The sequence below is a fragment of the Paralichthys olivaceus genome, chromosome 9 (assembly GCF_024713975.1).
Source record: "Paralichthys olivaceus isolate ysfri-2021 chromosome 9, ASM2471397v2, whole genome shotgun sequence".
NCBI classification, from domain to species: Eukaryota; Metazoa; Chordata; class Actinopteri; order Pleuronectiformes; family Paralichthyidae; genus Paralichthys; species Paralichthys olivaceus.
This window is the reverse complement of record NC_091101.1, coordinates 9,059,550-9,080,878: the sequence shown is the minus strand read 5'-3', so window position 1 is coordinate 9,080,878 and position 21,329 is coordinate 9,059,550. Positions and strand designations below refer to the sequence as shown.

At 42.6% G+C, this 21,329-nt stretch overlaps 3 protein-coding genes and 1 long non-coding RNA gene across 15 annotated transcripts in view; 2 read left to right on the top strand and 2 right to left on the bottom strand.

The window, feature by feature from the left end:
• Window positions 1-8,304, top strand: zc4h2 (zinc finger, C4H2 domain containing). 2 transcript variants are annotated; one of them, XM_020113266.2, is made up of 5 exons: window positions 1-241; window positions 939-1,110; window positions 1,339-1,511; window positions 6,772-6,934; window positions 7,616-8,304. In XM_020113266.2, exons 1-5 carry the CDS (start codon window positions 189-191, stop codon window positions 7,727-7,729), a joined length of 675 nt encoding a protein of 224 aa, XP_019968825.1. In that variant the 5' UTR covers window positions 1-188; the 3' UTR covers window positions 7,730-8,304. The 2 variants fall into 2 exon arrangements, with proteins under 2 accessions (XP_019968825.1, XP_069387207.1); XM_069531106.1 differs by lacking the exon at window positions 6,772-6,934 and having other exon boundaries at window positions 42-241.
• Window positions 8,305-8,484: 180 nt separating this feature from the next.
• Window positions 8,485-9,706, bottom strand: LOC109647160 (uncharacterized). The gene is made up of 3 exons (XR_011243979.1): window positions 9,159-9,706; window positions 8,889-9,041; window positions 8,485-8,778 (listed from the first exon to the last, which is right to left on the bottom strand). It is a non-coding gene; the product is annotated as an uncharacterized lncRNA (long non-coding RNA).
• Window positions 9,707-11,890: 2,184 nt separating this feature from the next.
• On the top strand, window positions 11,891-16,754 carry asb12b (ankyrin repeat and SOCS box-containing 12b). The gene is made up of 4 exons (XM_069531105.1): window positions 11,891-12,090; window positions 12,436-12,760; window positions 13,739-14,267; window positions 15,021-16,754. Exons 2-4 carry the CDS (start codon window positions 12,476-12,478, stop codon window positions 15,164-15,166), a joined length of 960 nt encoding a protein of 319 aa, XP_069387206.1. The 5' UTR covers window positions 11,891-12,090; window positions 12,436-12,475; the 3' UTR covers window positions 15,167-16,754.
• Window positions 16,045-21,329, bottom strand: part of LOC109644373 (rho guanine nucleotide exchange factor 9) — a 42,402-nt gene continuing 37,117 nt past the window's right edge. For 9 of the 11 annotated variants that reach the window (XM_069531090.1, XM_069531096.1, XM_069531091.1 and 6 more), the window contains one exon: window positions 16,045-20,791. In XM_069531090.1, coding sequence (XP_069387191.1) covers window positions 20,616-20,791 — 176 coding nt within the window. In that variant the 3' untranslated portion in view covers window positions 16,045-20,615. The remainder of the gene's footprint in view (window positions 20,792-21,329) is intronic. The other 2 variants (XM_069531093.1, XM_069531094.1) reach the window with 1 other exon arrangement.

Sequence of the window (21,329 nt, the reverse complement as noted above, 5' to 3'; positions counted from 1 at the left end):
GTGTGTGTGTGTGTGTGTGTGTGTGTGCCATCATCCTCACACGTAGCCACGGTTTCACACAGGTTTCACATAGCGGGCGCGTGCTTGTGTGCGCGCTCCCCCTGGCCATTGTGTTTTTAATGAACAAGGAGAGCACCGTGGCCAGCTCGGGGAACTGAGCCAGCTGATCGACCAGGGACCGCTACACCATGGCGGAGGAACAGGAGATAATGTGCAAGTTAGAGAATATCTTGGACATACGGTAAGACTTGGATGTGGGGTGAAATGAATGCCCTCCAGGTGTTAGACACGTCCCGAGTACATTATCATAGCTAACGTTAGCCGGGCCAAGAACGAGCCCCCGGGCTCCGCTTTGTTACTGTGCTAGCTAACACGAGCTAACATTGCTGCTTTTATGGGTTTCTGCTTGTTTTGTGTTCGCGTGTCGTCGTTGGGGTTGATGGGAATTTGCTACAGTTGAAATAATAGATGCGTCTGAGCTGAGGTGCGTGTTCGGATCATTCATCGACAATCCAGATGTGTATCTACAAAAAACGCCAGATGTGCGCTGCTAATCGTTGCTGTGGGTGAGCTAGCATCTTAGCTAGCAAGCTCAGCGGTCTGTCATTGCCTCGCTTAGCAGCGGAGGCAGACTGGGGTTTGTTTACCCTGATGTCTCCTCTGCAACAACATGATAATAACTGATTAACAGAATATATTAATTCTCTGTTTGAGTAATTGGGCTTTGCGCTTTATGGATTAATGCAGAACATCTGTTACTGTTATACAAAATTTTCTGCAAAAAAAGTAGTGCATAACAGATGGAGAATAATGTGTGGTGGTTGAGATTTTGCTATTTTTGCAAAGAAAGCTGTCTCTCTTTATTTTGATTAATATTCATAACTGTGAGGGAGATAACCTGACAGCTGTTGTTGTTTGTCTGTGACTCCCGGCTGCAGGAACAAGACCATCCAGATGCAAAAGATCAAGTCCCGTCTGAAGGTCGAGTTTGAGGCTCTGGAGTCCGAGGAGAAGCATCTCAAAGAGTACAAGCAGGAGATGGATCTGCTTCTGCAAGAGAAAATGGCACATGTGGAGGAGCTGCGTCTCATCCATGCAGATATTAATGTGGTGAGTAAGATACAGAGGAAAGCAACCTCCGTAGAAGGAGTGAGACTGAAATCTCAGTCGAATTTAAAAACTAGCAAAGCTCAGCAATGACATTGACAATAGTAATAAGTAAATATTATATATTGTGGATGTAATTTCAGTGCTTGTATTATTACCATTACCACTGTCTAGGCCAACACAAATAGCTTTTCTTGAGTATATGATGCTATGTATTTCTGGTCCTTTCAGATGGAGAGCACCATCAAGCAGTCAGAGAATGACCTGAATAAGCTGCTAGAAACAACTCGCCGCCTGCATGATGAGTACAAACCTCTGAAGGAGCACGTCGATGCCCTCAGGATGACCTTAGGCCTACACAGACTCCCTAACCTCAACGAAGAAGAGGAGAAGCTCTCCCTGGAGTAAGTATACACACGTACACTAGAATACAGATTCAGAAAACCCATGCATGTCACACTTAAAGGGATTTTTCACAGAAAAATTATAAACTTCAGTCATTATCTACTCACCACTATGCCGATGGATGGATGGGTGAAGTGTTCTTGTCAGGGTTTCAGGGGGAAACAACATTGCAGCCAAATCCAATACAAGTGAAGTTAATGGTGACTGATTCTTCAAACGTAAAAAAACTGAAAATGTCTCTATAATGCTCCTGTGTTGTCATCCAAGTGTCCGTTAGCCACAACATTAGAATTTGACTCGAAACGGCTTCATTTACACCTAAACAGGGTTACCTCTGCCAGTGTTTACTGAGCCGCTTTCTCTACTGCTCAGGAGAGAGGGGGAACCTTATACGCCTAAGCTTAGACAATATTTTTTTCTGAAACTTGGGTCTTACAGAGTACCGGTTGTCTTATATTACAATACAATCCTGTGATCATTGATCACAAAGGATATTCTTTTTAAATGGAGAGGGTACCACTGTGACTTGAGTGCTTTTCAGAGTGTTGTATTGTGGGTTATTTGTAGCTTCATTATGTTACAAGGCTAGTGCCTGTTTTCAAGTCTTGCAGGTATTTCTGAAGGCTGGTGGATCATGCTCTGCTGCCACAGTGGAAATAAATAAAACCTTACACCGCAGCCATCCACTCCGCTCTGCATCTGCCAATCAGCTTGCTGCTCCCTCACTGCGAGCTAGCCACTCAGCAAAATCACGACTGTTTGCTGTTCTCGCTCCCAAATGGTGGAACGAGCTCCCCATTGGCATCAGGACAGCAAAAAGTCTACACATCTTCCGCCGCAGACTAAAAACACATCTCTTCCGACTACACCTTGGTTAAGATAATGATGTCTAATAAAACACAACATAATTATTAAGTTAAGTTGCACTTATAAATGGCACTTACGTATAGCACGTGTAGTTTTGCTCTTCTGAAGAAAATTGTACTAACATGATTCTTGCTGTTCTGTGTTTGGTCCCTCATGGTTGATGCACTTATTGTTAAATCAATTTGGATAAAACCCTCAGCGAAATGAGATGTAATGTAATGCCGGGCACAGCGAGACCAACAGGACTGATAAAAACTTTGTGAAACTTGTCCACCAGCTCAATGATCAGTGGCCCACTTGACATTCCATTGGCCTATTAAATAAGGGGCTCCATTGGGACATCCGGCCAGTTCGACTGCGAACTGAGGAGAAAATGTGTCAAAGAGCCAACATTTTGAATGATTATGTGTGAGGAAGGAATCAACTTGCTACACTTAGTCAGATGTCGAGTGGTCACTGAGACATTGTGCTGTCTCCAGACATCCAACTGAACAAATATTTTGGTGAGCAGCCAAACGTTCAAATCAAATTGTCAAATCTTAGAGTCAAATCCATTCTCTAGAAATCTCGTTTTATCAATGTCTTGTATGGTGCAGAGTGCAATTACTCAGAAAAACATGATCTGTTTTTAAATATTATCAAATAAAATTATAAAAAACAGCGTAATTTTACAACGCACAATGTCTAAACATACATAGCAAGCCTCACAGAGTGATTGCAGCAACAGCTGACATTTCAGTGTGGATTATCATAGTGTTACAGACCAGAATGTGAGGCATGATGTACAATCTGCAAGAAGTTGAAATCGTATACTGTGCAAAGGCAAAGGCAAAAGTTAATCAGGCTTACAAGGACAGAAGTAATTCAGGATATTTTATTTATTTTTAGGTGACATGATCAAAGAGTGTACGGCGGGTATGGATGAGTGTATCATACAGAGGTCAAAGAAAGGGGGTCCAAGAAAGGAACTTTGTGGCACACCATGTGTGATTAGTAACTTCTTAGTGACTTCCAATGATCCCATTAACAGATTGTTGGAAATTCCATCCATTGAAAGAGAACCACCTCAGTACAGCCCTTTAAATGTTCAGTCTATTAATAAGAATCATTTGGGCCTCTGTATCAACTGCTCAACAACTGAGCCACGCAATCAGCATCAGGCTGCAGCGCCACACGGCGAGATATCATTAACAACAGCATCTGTCACAGCGTTGCAGTGATTCAGCAACAGCAGATTCAAAACTGGCAATTTGGTATTAATGTGTTATTATTATTCACAGCTGTGAGCTTTCGCAGGTAGACGTAAAACTGGTCTGTATGAAACTATGCTGATCACTTATTTAGTAAGGGTGGCACATGAGCAGCCTTAAAATATTCAGACACAATCAGAGGACACAGAGCATTCTGTTTGTTACATAATTTAGAAAGAGGAATTTGGTTGATGTCATGTTGACTGAGCTAGAAAACAGGCTCGTATTCAAGAGGAAAAAAATCGGGGAGTATCAGCGAAGAAAGTGGGGCTGGAAATCCTAGATCAGATGTCCTTCATTTTATCTAAGGAAAGTAAAAAATATTTGGATGTTGGAGTGACCCAATAGCAGAGTGGTCAGTGCAAATACCACTTCCTCAATGTGAGTCCACAACACAGACGCCTGCTCGGCTGGGATGCTTGCTGCACATCATTCCATTACTTTTTCTCAAGGAGTTTAGTAAATCTCTGGTATGTGTGAACCATTTCGGATCTTTTGTGTGTGATTAAAGAAGTGATTTCTTTATTTATATGAAAGTATCTCCTTTTTTTGAATGTGTACTTTCCCAGAGGGACTACCTAAGGTTGAGGAGGAAATTCTGCCCAATGCTAAACGTAATGAAATTCAGTTTAGCTTGTTATAACGGGAATTTCTAATGTATAATTATGGTGTTTTGTCATACTGAAAGTAGATTTACAAAGAAACAAAACATCCTCTGAAGAAAAGCTAAAAGTCGCATTTAAAAAAGACCAAATTCAGTAACATAAACTCAAAAAGAAAAAGGGACACTGAAGTGCACTGATACATTTTCTGCCTCTACTAGTGCAAACAGATCGTAGCATAACCATCTGAAACAACATGACTGTGGATATTAAGATAACCATCAGTGGTAGCTAGAGACCAGAGTTAAACTTTAGCTCTTTTGAAACATTTGGTGGCGAAATATTCAGCAGAATCCTGCCTCGACAATGAAAATACAGTTTGACCAAAACAGTGCAGCATTGAGCAATAGTAACTGCGTCATCAAATCCTGATTATAAATGGCAATAATGAATAGTTTTTCAGACAGTGGTGGTGGGTGGTACATATCACAGCAGTGAGGTATTCTATTGGATGAGTTAGAAGTGTAACCAGAGTCTTGGAAGGAAGCTGTGGAATTGAAAGGGTTGTTGTAGCTCATGAGAATCTGGGACAACTGCCCAGCAGAAACATATCTGTTCACATGTTCAGATCAGACTGCTCAGATGTTAAGGGCAAGAGGTGGTTCCCTGCTTGTCTGTCCCCAGTCTGTCACTTGTTTACTTCTGTTTGTTAGGCTGGTATTTGCGGATGACATGGTGAGAGATGCAGCAAAAGCTAAACGGGTGATGGAGCACTGAAATTTGAATTTGAGTTTACTGCATGTGCCTCAATGGTCTGAATAATCTGAATGGTTACTAGTTATTTAAGCTGTTAAAAACAGGGTGAAACGTCGCGATTGTTTGAGAGCGTGTATCATCAGGACCTTGAGAATGTGGCTCCGTCCCCAGATAGCTACTCTGCAGACTGTGAATCCAAATAAAGTCTTTGGCTTTATTTCTGGATACTAGATGGAAGATAAGATAAGAAGACCTTTATTAGTCCCACATTTGCAGTGTTACAGCAGTAAGAGTCAAAAAGACACCAGCACGTAATAAGTAACATGCAAGTGGAAACATGTCGTCCATGTTTATATTAAGTCTTTGCAAGGTACCATTAGGGGTAAATGAGAATACACATTTTTGTAATTTGGTTGAGTTTGGTTGAAATTTCCAACTAACAGCAATGACATTTACAGTAGTGATACTTTTTTAAAATCTGTGTTAGGACTGATGTAGTTCAAGTTGAATTATTTTCTTCCCCTGTACAGACAAAAGATGAGGGAGGTATCCCAGTAGTGTCAGTCGTTGATCTGCTCCCTAACTCGCAGATATTTCTCATATTTGACATTTTCTGCTCATTTGTACATTAATTTGAAACATTAAAAAAAAAAAAAAGAATTGTGATTTCAGATTTTCGTTGGCAAGGATATCGTCCATATTGTGCAGTGAAATTTTCTTCACAAATTAGAGCTGTAGCTGTAAAGGAGGAGTGCTGGACCACTGCTGCTCTGCATGCCGACAGCATTGTTGGCAGGCTGGCTTCTCAATTTGGCTTTGTGCTGTGTGGAAGCCTGGATGATGAGTTCATTTGTGGCCAGGTGGTTGTTGTCTTGTGTTCCCCTTCGTGGTGGTGTGCTCCTTGATGCTCCCTGCGTTTCTAAGATGGTCAGAAAGTCGTGGCTTATCACTGTTCTTCTTCAATGGTTTCTTTCTCGGTGGACGGAGCTCATCGCAGAGAGATTTACAACGGCGCCTGGGTAGATGCTAAAACTCTCAGTCACATCTTGCTGCCAGCCAAGTCATTCTAGAGTCATTTTATCTAATAGTAATAGTGCCCACTGCAATTGTATTACAAGGTGTGATGGAACAACTTTGGAGAAAATTAAGTCACACCTCACCGGCCTGTGGAGTGTGAGGTACATTTTAAGCTGCTCAGTGAAGATGATATCAGCACAAAACGGAACAATCTACACCTTGGTAATGGAAAAAAATTCTAAAATGAAATCCTACCTCATAATGGGAATGACAATAGAACCCATATCAAATAAACTGATTATTGTAATGTCATGTGTTAATGTTGTGCTTGTAAATAGGCTTTAAAGTTTGATGCATGAGTTGTGGTCACAGGAAATACAAAGCAGAAGATTTGTTCTTTGAAAGCTTAAAGTTCTGCTCTATGACAAACCTATTCTGAGAGAAACCAGAGTGCATAATGAAATAGGATATCTCTTTTTTTTATTCTTGCCAGTCAGGCATTAATTTCAAGGCCACATTTCTTTCCCAACCCTCTGCTGCACACACACACACACACACACACACACACACACACACACACACACACACACACACACACACACACACACACACACACACACACACACACACACACACAGTTGCATGCCTACAGACAAACACTTTTGCTCACAGTTGCTGAACACAGATGGGACAATATCAGCTGCGATCATTAGCTTCAAGTGAGAATCACATCTAACCAGGTTTCCTTCTGTTTTGGCTTTCAACAGCTACTTTGAGAAGCAGAAAGCGGAGTGGCAGAAGGAGCCGCACGAGCCTGCCATCCCAGAATCCCTAGCTGCTGCTGCAGCGGCAGCACAACAGCTCCAGGTGTCCAGGAAGCAAGACGCTCGTCAGACAGCCACCTTCAGACAGCAGCCCCCACCTATGAAGGTATTACTCCTGTTGACTAAAAATGGCTGTAGTTCAGTTTTGAATAGTAAGAGAAAGGTTTGACTCACAAACAGAGCAGCACTGTCAGGGTTAATCTATAGTTAATGACACTGCACTTTGGACAGTGTCTCTCTTTAACTAATTCTAGACATGATCTCCTGAAAATCTCTGCACAATTTGGCCCATACTTTGCTTTCACATGTGATAAACACAGCAGGAGACTTTCCAGTCAGACACGTTAAGCTTTCAGTCCTCCTCTTCCAAATATTTACATGGGCTCATTCAGACATTAGTAAAATCTTGGGGCCTGGCAGGAGAAACTTCGGAGAATGTTTGCAGCAACTGACTCAGACATTTGCGTTCTCACTTACAGCCCCTGATAATTTCAGATTACCCAGAGTTCAGTGTATGCCTGAAAGCAGCTGCCTAGTTAAACCACTTCCAAGGTGTAATTGGCTCCTAACTGTGCCATACATGGAGAAATTGTAAGAAAACAAACCACCCTACATTTAAATGAGTAACAACAACTACACAATGATGGAGACCACCAATCAGCCAAGTTCATTACAATACATGGCTGAAATAAGAGATGTGTGCTTTAGGTGCTCTCTTATCAACAAAACCACAAAGATATAACACAATGTGGAGTAACTGTTCTGAAATGTCCTCCCCTCTCTCCAGGCCTGCCTGTCCTGCCACCAGCAGATCCACCGTAATGCTCCCATCTGCCCCCTGTGCAAAGCCAAGAGCCGCTCCCGCAACCCAAAGAAGCCCAAGAGGAAGCCAGATGAGTAGATGCCACTCCACCTCCAGCTTCAGTAGGGTTTAAATGGAACTGGTCCAACACACTGATCAACGATCAGCCAGGTTCATTACAATACACGGCTGAAATAAGAGATTCAGTCTAACAGTAACTTGTTCTTAGTAATTTGTTCCATTACCAGTCGACGACTGATCGAGGATCTGATGTTGTTTTTATTAGTGCTTTGGATGTGTTTATATGTAGCTGTAAGACTTCCAGCGTAGCTTTACTAGCCCCCAAACAGTGTACCTGCAATAATGCAAAAATGAACTTGAGTGTCCAAATATCTATGTTGCTGTTGTTCATCGCTATAGATGTTGTACTGTACCTCCTTTATTTTTAATGCATGCGTCTTCCATAACTGTCTGTTGTGTATCATTTGTGCCGTTATGAAATCGAATAGGTTTAATTGCTAAGTTAAAATAAAACAAAAAGTTGTTTTAAATGTTTACAGTGTTTAAGTGACCAGAAACTGGACGTGAAAATAAGGCCAGGCTTTTGCTCTGAATAGTGTTGTGTGTTTAACTTTAATACAGTGTTGAGAAAATAAATGGCTGTTTTGTACTAACCTTGTTCCTGTGTGGTTTTTTTGGAAGTCGACATACTTCCTTTAGTAGTGTGAACATCAGTCGTGGTTGAGTAGGGCAACTTAGAATACCAGCATCAACATATGGACCAATGTATATTGGGCAAACGGGTGAGTTTAGCTTGTGTGTGTGAAATGGAGAGAGGAAGGAATATGTCTGACTCCACCACAACTTTGTCCCTTTTATTATATTAATACTGTGCCCATCATGTCTGCAGCTATCTGTCAGGAAAAGGACAGTGAGGTCTCGCTAAATGAGTTCCTGTAGCGCTTTTGTCAGGGTGACCCCTCATTTCATCTGTTGCCAGGGCAACTCCACGTTCCTTGCTGGTTGCTACGGTAACCCCAGGTTGCTGTGACCCGCATATCTTCACCAAGTAGTCCCTCCCAGATCCAGTGAGGGGCATCAAATGACTTTGGGAGATTTTTGCAGAAACTTGTCCGACCGACACTATCCTACAAACGAGAAGGGAGATGTGTGTCAGCGCTGTAAATAATCTGTTCAGCTGAACTGGCAGCAAATACTCGACACCGTGTTGGTCCAATGTGATTTTAAATTCACTTACTCTGCTGCTCGAGTGTGTGTTTAGTCTGTCCTTCAGTGTTTGCATCTGCAGTTGTGTCTTCTTCCTCCAGATAAAACTTCTCAAGGCCAGAGAAGCCTGTTCCTGCTCACAGGCGCTGCAGACAGCGGGATCATGGAGCTCCACCTCCGCAGCCTGCCACAAATCATACAGTGCACACACACACACACACACAGAGAGAGAGAGCGGGGATGAGCAGGGATTCTACAGTAATCATGGTAGAAGTGAGTCACACGAGGATCGCCTCCTGACCCGCCTCACATCCTCCTTGAAAGTTTGGAGCCTCAGCATTGAGATGAGTTGAAGGGGGACGGACTGAACTTCTGGACCTTGACACATGAGACCGAGGGAAGGTTGTTGTCTGTGTCGTTTAGCGCAGTCCAACAGAGGGAGGTTACTCTCTGTGGAATCTGCCATCTCTCCCCCTGCTGCAACAACCTGCCTTCCACTGCCTCTCCTCTGGTGGCCTCCTCCGTGTCCGTCTCTCCTGCTCTCCTCCTCCTCTCCCGGGGAGAGGAGCTGCTGCTGTTTGAGTCGGACACGACGAATCATTTTCCTGCAGTAACTCGTCAGGGCCTCCTCCTCCTCCATTTTGTATGAAACAAAGCCCCTGGACGTGTTGTCGTTGTGTCTCATCAACTAAACTGTGACACTGGGACAGTAACACAGCAGAACTAGTGAAACTCAGCGTTGTGTTCATCAGAGTCAAACTCTGCGTCTTTTCCACACGCTGTTTACACCGCGTCTTCTTTTACTGTGTCAACAGCTGCTCACCGCGTCTCTACCGCCCCCTGGTGGCTGACAGGGGCGTGTCAAGGGGAATAGGTTGGACACATTCTTAATTCATTTCTACGGTATGGAGGACCAAAATGACTTAAGTATAAATCAATCAATCAATGTATAAATACATAAATAAATAAATAACGAAATGAATAAATGTCTTAAATTTACTTTCACTTGTATTTATTTGTGTGTCCATATGCTAATGAGGAAGGCGGTCCTAACCTCAGTTTCATGCAGAATTGGTCACAGGAGTGTGATGATCCAGTTCTACTACTTCTGCCTGTCAATGCTGACTGTTGTGCAGTAGTTGGTGTTTGCAGTGTTGTGTCAGTTCACACTTAAAAAGAACGAGTTCAAAGTTTTTGTGTGCTCCCAGACAGCAGACACACACAGGCCCCCTCTCCCACTGACTCGCTCAGAGAGACACACAGTGAGATCACAGCTTGTTCATGAAGCAGCAGGTCAGAGACTTAGTTGAAGAACAGCGGAAACAGTGAAACACAGAGTTCCTCTGGTCACAACTGATCAGTGATCAGCTGCTCAGTGATCAGAGCTGAAGCTGCAGGTGGTTTGTATCAAGCTTGAGTTTCTGTTTCCTCCTCCACTCTGACCTGCTCTCACTTTAACTAACAAACACTCATCACTAGTTATCAGGATCTGATCAGTACATGAAGCAACTCAGTGTTTGTTTGATTCCAGAGCTTATGAGACTCATTTAAACGTCATGAAAAAGAACTCGTCAACATGTTGTACTGAAGACAACATGTTGACGAGTCATGAACAGCAGGACTCAGAGATAAAATGACCGCAGTGACACGAAGAGATGTCACTCCATCGATTAATAACTCTTTTTGGTCCTCCCTCCCTTCCCTTGTACAATGATAATAAATGCTTTCTATTCTATTCAAGTTCCAAGACTCAATCAAGCTGCACCAAATTACAAACACTCATACATATCAGTCCTCTTAGTAGATCTTTGCATTATTTCTTGAGAAATAATTTAAAAAGTAAAACAATGAAATCTGCTATCTCATAATGTTAAAGAAAGAAAAGAAAATCCCAGAACTGCCCCCTTAATTGAATTTGCTCCAGAAGTTTATGAGTTATTTTTCTAGCTTTTGAGTAATCGTGCTAAAAGACAAACAGCCTCGATAACATTACTCCCTTAGCGTAATGACAGACTCATCATCAGCTGGGTATGTGTTACTTTGTCTGGAGGGTGTAAATGGTATGAAACTGTGATGATAACAAATGTCACAGATGCAGTTTAATTCAGATTAAAATGTAAAGAGACTCCAGCAAAATTCATTATTCATTCTTGTGGGCTTTTTTTTAAAGAAGACATTTGAATATGTCGCAGATGGACAATTCTTGGTGTAAAGGATGAAATCAATGAGGACTGAATTTCCTGTGGTTGCTGTAGTGTTTATTATGGCAAATGTGTGCTGTAAAAAAGCTCAGTTAGCACTGCAGTTGCTAATTGTTCTTGTTTTGTCACTGGTGCCGTTCTAATGAAAACTGTCCTGCCTGTCTACATCTAATTGTTCCACGTCTCTGTGCCCATGAATAAAGTGTCTTGTGTATTTGTACAATGCCAAGAATCTGGGCTCCTGTGCCATCTGCTGAAAGAATGTGGTGTGTCTCAGCCTTCCCTCCACACAGTGCAGTATGAAGACATGGCTGAGGAACAGCTGGCTGGCTGCATCTCCAAAGCTTCTGACAGTCACGCAGCTGACACTTACCAAAACGGCTGCATTGGTGTGAATCAGGGAATCAGGGTGATAACAGGACACGTACACTGCAGACTAACTGACGTAATCGTCCCAATAGAAACAGCAGCTATGTTTGTTATACCTGCTGGTTTGACCCTAAAACTGCTGGTGAGGAATTCTGACCCTGCAAATAAAGACACAAGAGACATGGACGTCTCCATTTCTTCACTCTACTCCATTTTTTTTACTCAGGACAGTGGGACAGACAAAGTCACACAGGCGACGCGTCACTGTTCTATCACCTTTCTAATTATAAACCTGAACCTCCACTCTCCAAGAATGGAAGTTTAGCCAGGCCCATCTGTCGCCTAAAATTAGCCCCCACACCCCCAGAAAGGAGCTCTCCCCCCTGTTCACGAATACACAAACACACACACACACACACACACACACACACACACACATACACACGCACACACACACACACACACCCACACACCTACACACACACACACCATACTGCACTTTTCACAACTCCCAGCTCCTGTGCATGCGTCACACACTCTTTGGAGGAGCTTTCTCCCTTCTTTTTTTCCTTTTCTCACGTGACATATAACGGACTTTTGAAAAGTTTAACTTTTAACTCATCTAATATTTTTGGAAATAACATTATTTGGCAGCGAGGTGAGGTAAGTGTCTTGTTACCAGATTGCTGCTGCTGACACAAACCTTATTGCTGGGTTTCTATTCAACAAAATCTGTGGACATTTAGAGGATATTATTTATTTTGTGTGTAAAATTCTCTTGTATGTAGTTTATTCTTTTTGCTCTGCCTATTTAAGCTGTTTACTGTGATTTGCTTATATACTGTGTCATGTTAACAAGCTGCTTTGGCTCGAGATACTGTCTGATCATATAAGGAGGCTGTCATTGGTTTTCATGCATGAAACTCACATTGACGCAAAAGCCAGAAAACAGGAGTATTCCAGCTTGTTTGTGTTCGGCTGCATCATCTCCTCTCTGTGTCATTGCAGATGGTAGGGCTCTGACTTGCCCTCGCCTGGAGTTAACATTATGGTTCTGGGCCAAGCTGTCAACATGAGTTTGATGGACATTTCCAAGATCTTCTCCCTGCTGCAGCCTAAGGAGGAGGATGAGGACAACGAGCAGTGTCAGACTCTGAACAACGCCGTGAGCAGCGACAACGTGACCCTGCTCTCAGAGCTCCTCTCTCAGGAGAGTTTCAGGAGGTCCATCAATGCTCGCAGTGGGTGGGGGGTCCCGGTCACCCCCTTGCGCACCGCTGCCGCTCTGGGACACTTGAAGTGCCTGGAGTTACTGTTGGAGCACGGTGCAGAGGTGAGATGAAGATGAGGAGAGCATTTTGTTTTCAGGTGCAGGAAGATTAGGTGAACATTTTGAGAGTGGGTGTGGATGGTGGCAAGTTAGAAACACTTCAACTGTGTTGCTGGTGGGTGCAATGCAGCATGAGTATCCTATTTAATTATCAAATTTATATTCTGCTGTCAAACCTCACACATTTCATTTAGAAAACATGAACATTTCAACAACAAGGGATTTGAGATGATATCACTTATTCACTAAAACTGCTATTATGAATTATTCTACTCATTTCCATATTGTACACTATATCTACCCATAACACTCTATATACAGTATGTATAAGTCTACTTTAATATCTCATAATACACAGATACAGTTTACATCCTCTTGCAATCACCCTTTTCCACTGCACTTCCCTCAAGTACTTTTTCTATAAATAATATTTCTGCTTATCTTTAAATATGTATATATAATAATATTATTACATTATCTCTTTATTTTTATTTCATATTCGTTTTTATTTTCTATTTTGTTGTCTATGTTATCATATTTTTTATACTATATACTCATGTACTTTCACATTCTCTCTTGCGTACCTCATTCTGACTATCTGTTGCTATAACAACTGAATTTCCCGAGTGTATAGTTTATCTTATCTTATATCTTTATTTGAACGTTGGATCAAATGACCACATGTAATATAAATAGCATTAGTGACTACTACTGACAAACCCACACAACATTATTTCCCAACTCTGTAGTTCAGCCTTGTAGCATCTTTTAGTTTGTTTTTGTTCCCTCTGACTCACTTGTTCTCAGTATTGTTTCCAGATTCATTAACCAGATGTTTTCAGTGCCCAGCCCTGAACGGCAGCTGGATAGACCAAACCTTCCTAATCTCACTTGAAGTTGTTGCATCATGAAACCCCTGTTTGCTGGGATTGTGTCTCCTAGTGCCAAACCATGTTTGTGTTCTCTTGTGTTTGAATCCAGATCGACAGCCTGGATGTGAAGGCCCAGACTCCTCTGTTCACAGCTGTCAGTGGGAAACATCTCGACTGCGTGGTGGCCCTGCTGAAGGCCGGGGCCGACCCCAACGGCAGCCAGTACAACAACAGCTCCCCGGTGCTGACCGCCGCCCGAGAGGGTGACATGGACGTGCTCAGGGAGCTGCTGCGCTTTGGAGCCGAGTTGGACGTCAGGCCCAAGGTGCCCGAGTGGGCCTCCAGCAGCACGGCGTGCAGAGGGCCCCTGTACATCTCAGCTGTGTATGGACACCTGGACTGCTTTAAGTTGCTCCTGCTGCACGGGGCCAACCCCAACTACAACTGCACAGACGAGAAGATGATGGCCAGGATAAAGCAGCCGAAGACAGTGCTGGAGGTGTGTCTGCGTTATGGCTGCGGGGTGGAGTACATCCAGCTTCTCATTGACTTTGGGGCGGACGTGTATCTACCCACGCTGATCATTGACAAGACGACGAAGCAGAATGAAGCTCTGGTTCTGCTGCTCAAGGAGAGAGGTGAGACCCTGATATAAAGCAGATTGACTAGAACTGTTCTCCCACATTACAAAATTGTTTCTGCCCACACCCAACATTGTCATCTGGCCCCCACACACTGTTTGTAATGATGGCAGTCTCCTGTTTGTCAAATCTGGGCCACAAGTAAGCCATAGCAACACCACGTGTCAACCAAAGCTGCCAAAAGTGTCCTGAATTGTGCTATTTGGGCCACATATCAGAGCCCCTCTGCTTTGGAACGACCTACCTAAGGAGATAAGGCTTGCACAGTCAGTGACTTCTTTTAAATCACTTCTTAAAACCCACTTTTATAGACTTGCTTTCAGGTGATTTTATCGTTTTCTTTTCACCTTTTCTCTTATTTTTATTGTCAGTCTACTACTTTGTGACAAGTTTTAATTGACTTCTCTTGCTTTGTTGTCAAAGCACTTAACTGTAAACTCTGCTTTTAAAATGTGCTATATAAATAAAGTTCATTATTATTATGATATTAACCATGGGCCACTTAAGGTTCATATCCAGATCACACCAAGTTTGCCAAAAAACGCCCACATTTGTTTAAGCAAATTTGGGCCACATTTTACAAAATGGCTACATAAGGCTCACATCCATTTTGTTCGGGCCACAAAAAGGACCGAGGTGCAGCATCATAGCTTGAAGAGGCCCTCATCCATATGCTATCTGGGCTGTGAAATGCCTTGTGACTCAAATAATGACCCACCTTTGCTGCTTCTCTTCTGTTTCTGCTTCAAGCTTGTCCCAAAACACTGATGTCTCAGACACGGCTGACGATCCGAAGACACATGTCCCTCTCTGACAAGGAGCCTGCCATTGACAGTTTGGACATTCCCCTGATCCTGAGAAACTACCTGAAGCATGACACCTCTGAACTCAAATGACGCCTCTGAGATGTGGCCAGTGAACCTTTTACCTCAGTGCTGCTGGATCATTGATTTTGAGCTTTGACATTAGTTTCCCAGAAGTAGGACAACCAGTCTCACACTGTGGAATATTCTGCCCTGCTCATGTAGAGGTCTTTTTTACTGTGAATTGCTATTTTTATTATTGATAGTTTGTGACTTCCTGTAGCAGAAGTATTAATAGATATTTCTAACACTGTAATAGTCTTTTACAACCACTAACTGATGACCATCCTAAAGGCCTCTGCCATGTCCTGAGGAAGTGTAACACCACAGCTGACCACTAGAGACCACTCTAACACTGTATATCGCTAATGTCAGAATATGAGGCCTCCTATTGGCTTGATCATGTGTCACTGTTATACCTCTTTTTCATGGTATCTCTACACAACCAGATATCGTCTTACACCAGATGTTAAGACATCCAGACACAACTGTGGAAACACACAGACACACACACACTGGCAGCATTCACACCAGGACGTCTCAGATCTTCCTCTGAAAAACCGTCTTGCATCTGCGGACTTCAAAACGCGAGGAAGCCGAGCGATCAGCCAGCTCTTCAGCATGGCCAACTGGGAGAGTGTATTTGCATAAGTCTCATTACTTATTGATTACAGCATAGTTACTGGCAGGCCACAATTTGGAGCTGGAACTTTGTTGAAAATGTTTCTTTTGACGTGTGAATGCCAGTCCGATGATGTATTTGTGTTTGTCTTAAAATACCTCCTTTGTAACGTGTCCAGGAGTAAATGTGTCAGCAGTTGAAAATGGTGCCTCACAAACAGGAAGTGATGTCACACAACAGGAAACCCAGCACAATGCTCCCACTCACACCTCAACACTGTGACACACAGTTCTGGTAGAGGTTTTATTTTCAACAAAAGTACAGCTATATCAGATATGGATTTATTTTTTACAGCGAAGTACAACATATTCCCAGTGCTTCTGATTACATCAAAACATATAATGTACATACAGTTGACATCTCCACTCTCCCATTCACAGTTTCTGGATTGAATAGGCATTATTTTAAATTTTTTTTTTTCCATTTCTACAACAAATAATCAAACTGAAAAAGGCCAGCAAGAAAGAAAACAGAATGTTTGCATATGGTGACAAAGGATGTAAATACTGTGAGTAGATTCTACTGTGAAAAAAAGACCTCAAACTACATGGTAATATACAATGGATAGATTTGAAATGTGGGATGTCAGTCTTCTGTTCACCTTGTTACTACTCAACAGCACATTGATAATGTGGCTCATTGAAGACGCGACTGTATTCTGACTATTCTGCAACAATATCCGACTAGATGAGAAGTTCCTATTGAGGATGTCGCTACACTAAATGTGAGTGAACGTGGTTTTTTACTGGCTCATGCACAACCCCCGGATTAAAGAGCAAACTCTGGACAGTCTGCTAACTTAGCTGTCTTGGTTTTATGACTGAAAAGAGAAAGAAAAAGAATCTGCGCAGACGGCTGTCCTCTCAGCTCGCAGTACAAGGTCAGACTGACAATATATATATATATATATATATATATATATATATATATATATATATATATATATATAAAACCAATATATACATCCTTTTTAACAATGTGGCCAAAATGGTACTGCTTAATACTGCATTCAATAAATACAAGTGAGGAATCAATTTGCACTGTCAAGTCATTGTATTCCAAAGGATCTTTTGCCATTTGAAACAAAAGCATGATATGAATTGCAATGCAGTACTGTGTGTGCGTGAGTATGTGTGTGTGTGTGTCTTCAGGATTACATTTATTTTTAGATCATCCCGAGAGGTTTTCGCATTTATTCATCTTTTCTGCTCGACTACAAATCTATACACAAACACCCGTGATCGGTGTTTACGCCTATTTGGCTCACTGTTGTCATAGAAAAATTATACCCGTTTTTTTTTTTTGCCTCAGCAGTTAATGGCATTTTAAAAGAAAATAACCAGCAGTTTGGACCATGACAGCTTAGGTTGAAGTCAAAGAAATGAATGAGAAATAAAAGGTTTAAAACAAGGTTACAGTTTATATAGTCCCCATTATATCTGGGTAAAGAGAGCATCAGTGCCTTTACATCACCTATCCACAGTTCAGTCTTTGACTCGGCACGAGGGGAGGACGTCTCCTCTCCTCGACAATAAATAAAAACAGAAGCTACGAGCTGCGACGCTATGTGAGCAGGAGACAGGTGGACAGAGAAAAGAACTCCCTTCAGTGAGATGGCGTGGCTTCACAAATGAACGGTTCTGAGTTGTGGTGTAAATAAGAAAACAGAGACCCCATTAGGAGTCAAAGGAAACTAAACAATCTGCTAAGAGTTGTCTTAAGTCTCATGCAAAATATCGGATGCCACAAGCATGCATTTACCTGGTAATGAGGTCTACCGCACGCTAGAACTGGAACAACATTCGTCTCCAACGCAAAATACCAATATCCAAATATATGATCTGTCCTTTTTACAGTATTTACAGTGTGTAGCCGATAAAGGTAAAATAGATGACTCTTCTTTTCGATTCATAACTCAGTCATTAATAATATACTTGTGAAACGAATGAAATTCTTGTTTCCTAGATATATATATTGAAATTAAACCATCTCTCAGCATGTTAAATAGATAAAGGAACTCTATGTATTTTCTAAACATCTGAAAAAAGTCTTTTTTTTTTTAAATTGTGCAATAAAATTACAGCTATGTAAGTGTGACAGAATATATAATAAGATGTTTTTAAGTGTTTCAGTCAGACAGCACAGTATCTACTCTTATGGAAAAGGCCTGACCTCTTAAGTGATTCAGGGATTCCCAGTGTGTATGAGAAAGAGAGAGTGAGAGATGCAAGTCCCACACTGAAGGGAAAATACATGACTAATTCAAATCTGCCTGTGAAACTGAATAGATAATCACTAGTGGAATGCTGGAAGGCACTGTTAGATAGCATCTCTCTTCTCCGCAGCAGAACGGGCCAGCAAGTATGTGCATGATTATGTGTTTGTGTGTGTGCGTGCCTGCATGCTTGTGTCTGAATGTTGGTACTGGTGGTGGCGTGGGGTCGGGGGGTTGGGGGAGCGTGGCGATGGGTGTGGGCAGGCGGGCGTAGCACTGGACCTGAGGTTATCATGGCCTGGGAACCATATCTTTTTCCTGTGCCAGACGAGGGAGTTATCTTCCAAATAAAAAAAAAAAACAATCTCACTGGGAGCCATCTCTACAGACACCAGCAGCCAACTCACCCGTTTCTCAACTTTCTTTACTGAAACAAAACATAAATTACACAACATACAAAGCAAGTTCGAAGGTCTTTTTTTTCCAATAGGTTATAAGGCCTGTAAGAAGGCAAACAAATGACATAGAACGATATATAACTCTTTCATATCACGTTGTAGTGAATAGTGAAGATATATAATGATATATCACATCGCACAAGTTGTCATACTGTATATGTACTGTCCGTCAGGTGATAATAATTCAACACAAAGTGTACGTCTGTGTCTGAGGTCAAAGTATGATCACAAATCATGGACAGGCGTTTGTTTCACTTACATTCCAACTGTAGAAAAGAATACACCTTCATGTTGTGTGTGAATTGGTAGTTTCTCCTCAGTCGATCTTCTCCTTTCTAACTCCCCCGTTGACGGACTCTGTGGCAGGATCTCTCTCTCTCTCGCAGCAGCTTTTTGTTGATTAAACAGATCAATCTGATCTCGGGCCACAGTCCTTTGTAAATCACTTAGCGAGAGCCGGAGCTAACCGCCAGAGCACGGATCAGATCTGGAAAACAAACATGGCGGCGGAGGAAGTGTGCCAAGATTTGAAGCTGCAGTCTTCGGAGATTCATGAATCTGTCAGAAGACACCTGCGTGCTACAGATTAAATTCACCTTTCGGCCTCCCTACGGTATCGGCTAACGCTTCGACAGTGCACTTTTGCAGCACTGACTCACGACTCATGCGGTCGTCCTGTTCATTTAAAATTTCTGCCATATTTCTCTGACCGTTTCCCCTTGTGCTGTACAGAACACTTTCCTATTTTGTCACGCTGTGGCATTGCCCCTGCTAAAGTACTTCTCAGACTGAATATGTGCTGTGCTTTTTACAGTGTGAGCAATACAAAATAATAAAGTAAACTGAAGGAGAAGAAGAAGAAGAAGTAGAAGGAGAAGAAGAAGAAGAAGAAGAAGAAGAAGAAGAAGAAGAAGAAGAAGAAGAAGTCTGTTTTTTTAACAGCTGACGTGAAAAAGAGAGATTGTTTTAGACCTTGGCCAATGCATCAACGTCACTTTTAGCTCTCGGTGGATTACCGGAGGTAGGCCACGCTCTTTCCAAACACCCAGTGAGCTGCCAGCACAGTGCTACAGGGGTGGTCTCTGGGGAGAGTGGGGGGGGGGGAAGGGATGGGCTCTGACACGAGGCAGGTGAAGCGCAGCGTGCCTATCTGCAGCTCCCAGCTGTTTCATCAGAGTGGCAAGCTCAACCCCACAGCCCCTTCAGCGTGATTGGATATGAATACCCTGTCAGAATTGGTTGGTGAAAGGATGTAAATATTCTATTGATGTTCTGACTATTGATTTGTTCCCTGACCCATCATATCACAGCCAATGGCGGGCTTCCAAGAAAGCGAGGCTCTTCCTCTGAGAGCCACTGACTCACAGAGGCCGAGCAGGTGGGTAGAGAGATAGAGAGGGATGCAAAGAGGGAGGGTGAAGCTGACGTCAGAGGGATTTGACTGTGTATGCAGACGGCTAGAGGAAGTGATTATGTGGCGTCGAGAGTGAGGAGGAGATCCGTACGCAGACATCAGCGGAGCAGAGATGGCCTGAATAGTCTGGTGGATCTAACGCAGAGGTGGCGCTGACAGTCGAGCTTCAAGGGTCCGGTCGTACGCCACAGCCAGGAGCTGAGGCCCGTCATTGTCCAGTATCACATTCAGGAGAATGCAACAAGTAATCTCACATAGCAGCACAGCAAGATCTCAGCTTTTTGGACACAATCATACCATGAGAAATGACCTGGCTTGGCTTGTGTTTCTTTCCAGATGATGGATTAAAAATGAAATCATACAGTATAACAATCTCAATAAACTCCAGGACATTCAGATGGTGTGAACAATGCAGAATCCGAGGGAAGGAGTTCATGACAGTTGACTCAGCTGGAGAAGCATGATAACTAAGAACGTTACTAACAAATATGATGAACTGAGTTAATTTTTTTCCTTAATGTTTTAAATCCAAGTCTTCAGTCCTCTTGCTGCTTCAGATCACACTCTATATTAACATTGGTCCTTAACTTCGGAGTCTCTTGTGTTTGTGTGTGTGTGTGTGTTTCATATTTTTCCTCATCATGGGACATGATCATCCAGTGTTTAGTGCTTCTAAGAAAAATAGCTGGTCCTTCAGAAGAGTCTGTGTATCTCTATTTCTTAAATGGAGCTAATCTACTAAAATTCTGCCAGAAGGGAGCCTGGCCTCTTTTGGATTGACTGAATTCAAAAACCTCTCCTTGTGCCATGTCCTCCGTTACCTCATACTGCCCTGCACTGAGGGGGTCCTGCGGGGGCGGGTACGAGGGGGGCGTGCACCTGTTTACACCTAAAGGGAGGCAGGTGCAAAGAGAGCGAGGAGAGGGGGAGGGGGTTGAAGAAGGCAGTGCAGGGCACAAAGCAAAAAAGGAGACAAAGAAGGGAGGTGGGTGGCAAAGAGGAAACATCGTCAGTATTGATGATCTGAACTCAGACACAACAACACAACATCAAGTCATGCTTCACACAGAAAACAGGCACTAAGACGCACAAAATGAGTTTTCGGTGTGATTACATTACCACATATTAAACCTGAGATATGATACACTGTGATCATATGATGGCGGCTGAATTGGGACAAAAGTGGAATTCAGCTGTAGCGATGACACAAGGGAGACTAAAGATGCTATTCAATCAAACTCTGCAGCAGGCAAACAAGGGAACAGACAGATTGCACCAGATATGATGAGGAAACAAGGCGTTTGGACCAGGGGACGCCGTTTGTCCATGGTTCTGAGTTTGTTTGAATAGCACCTTCGACACTTGAGAACACAAGAGTGGCGAAAATAGAGCCAACAGAAAGCTGTTAATATGCATTTAACTACGGT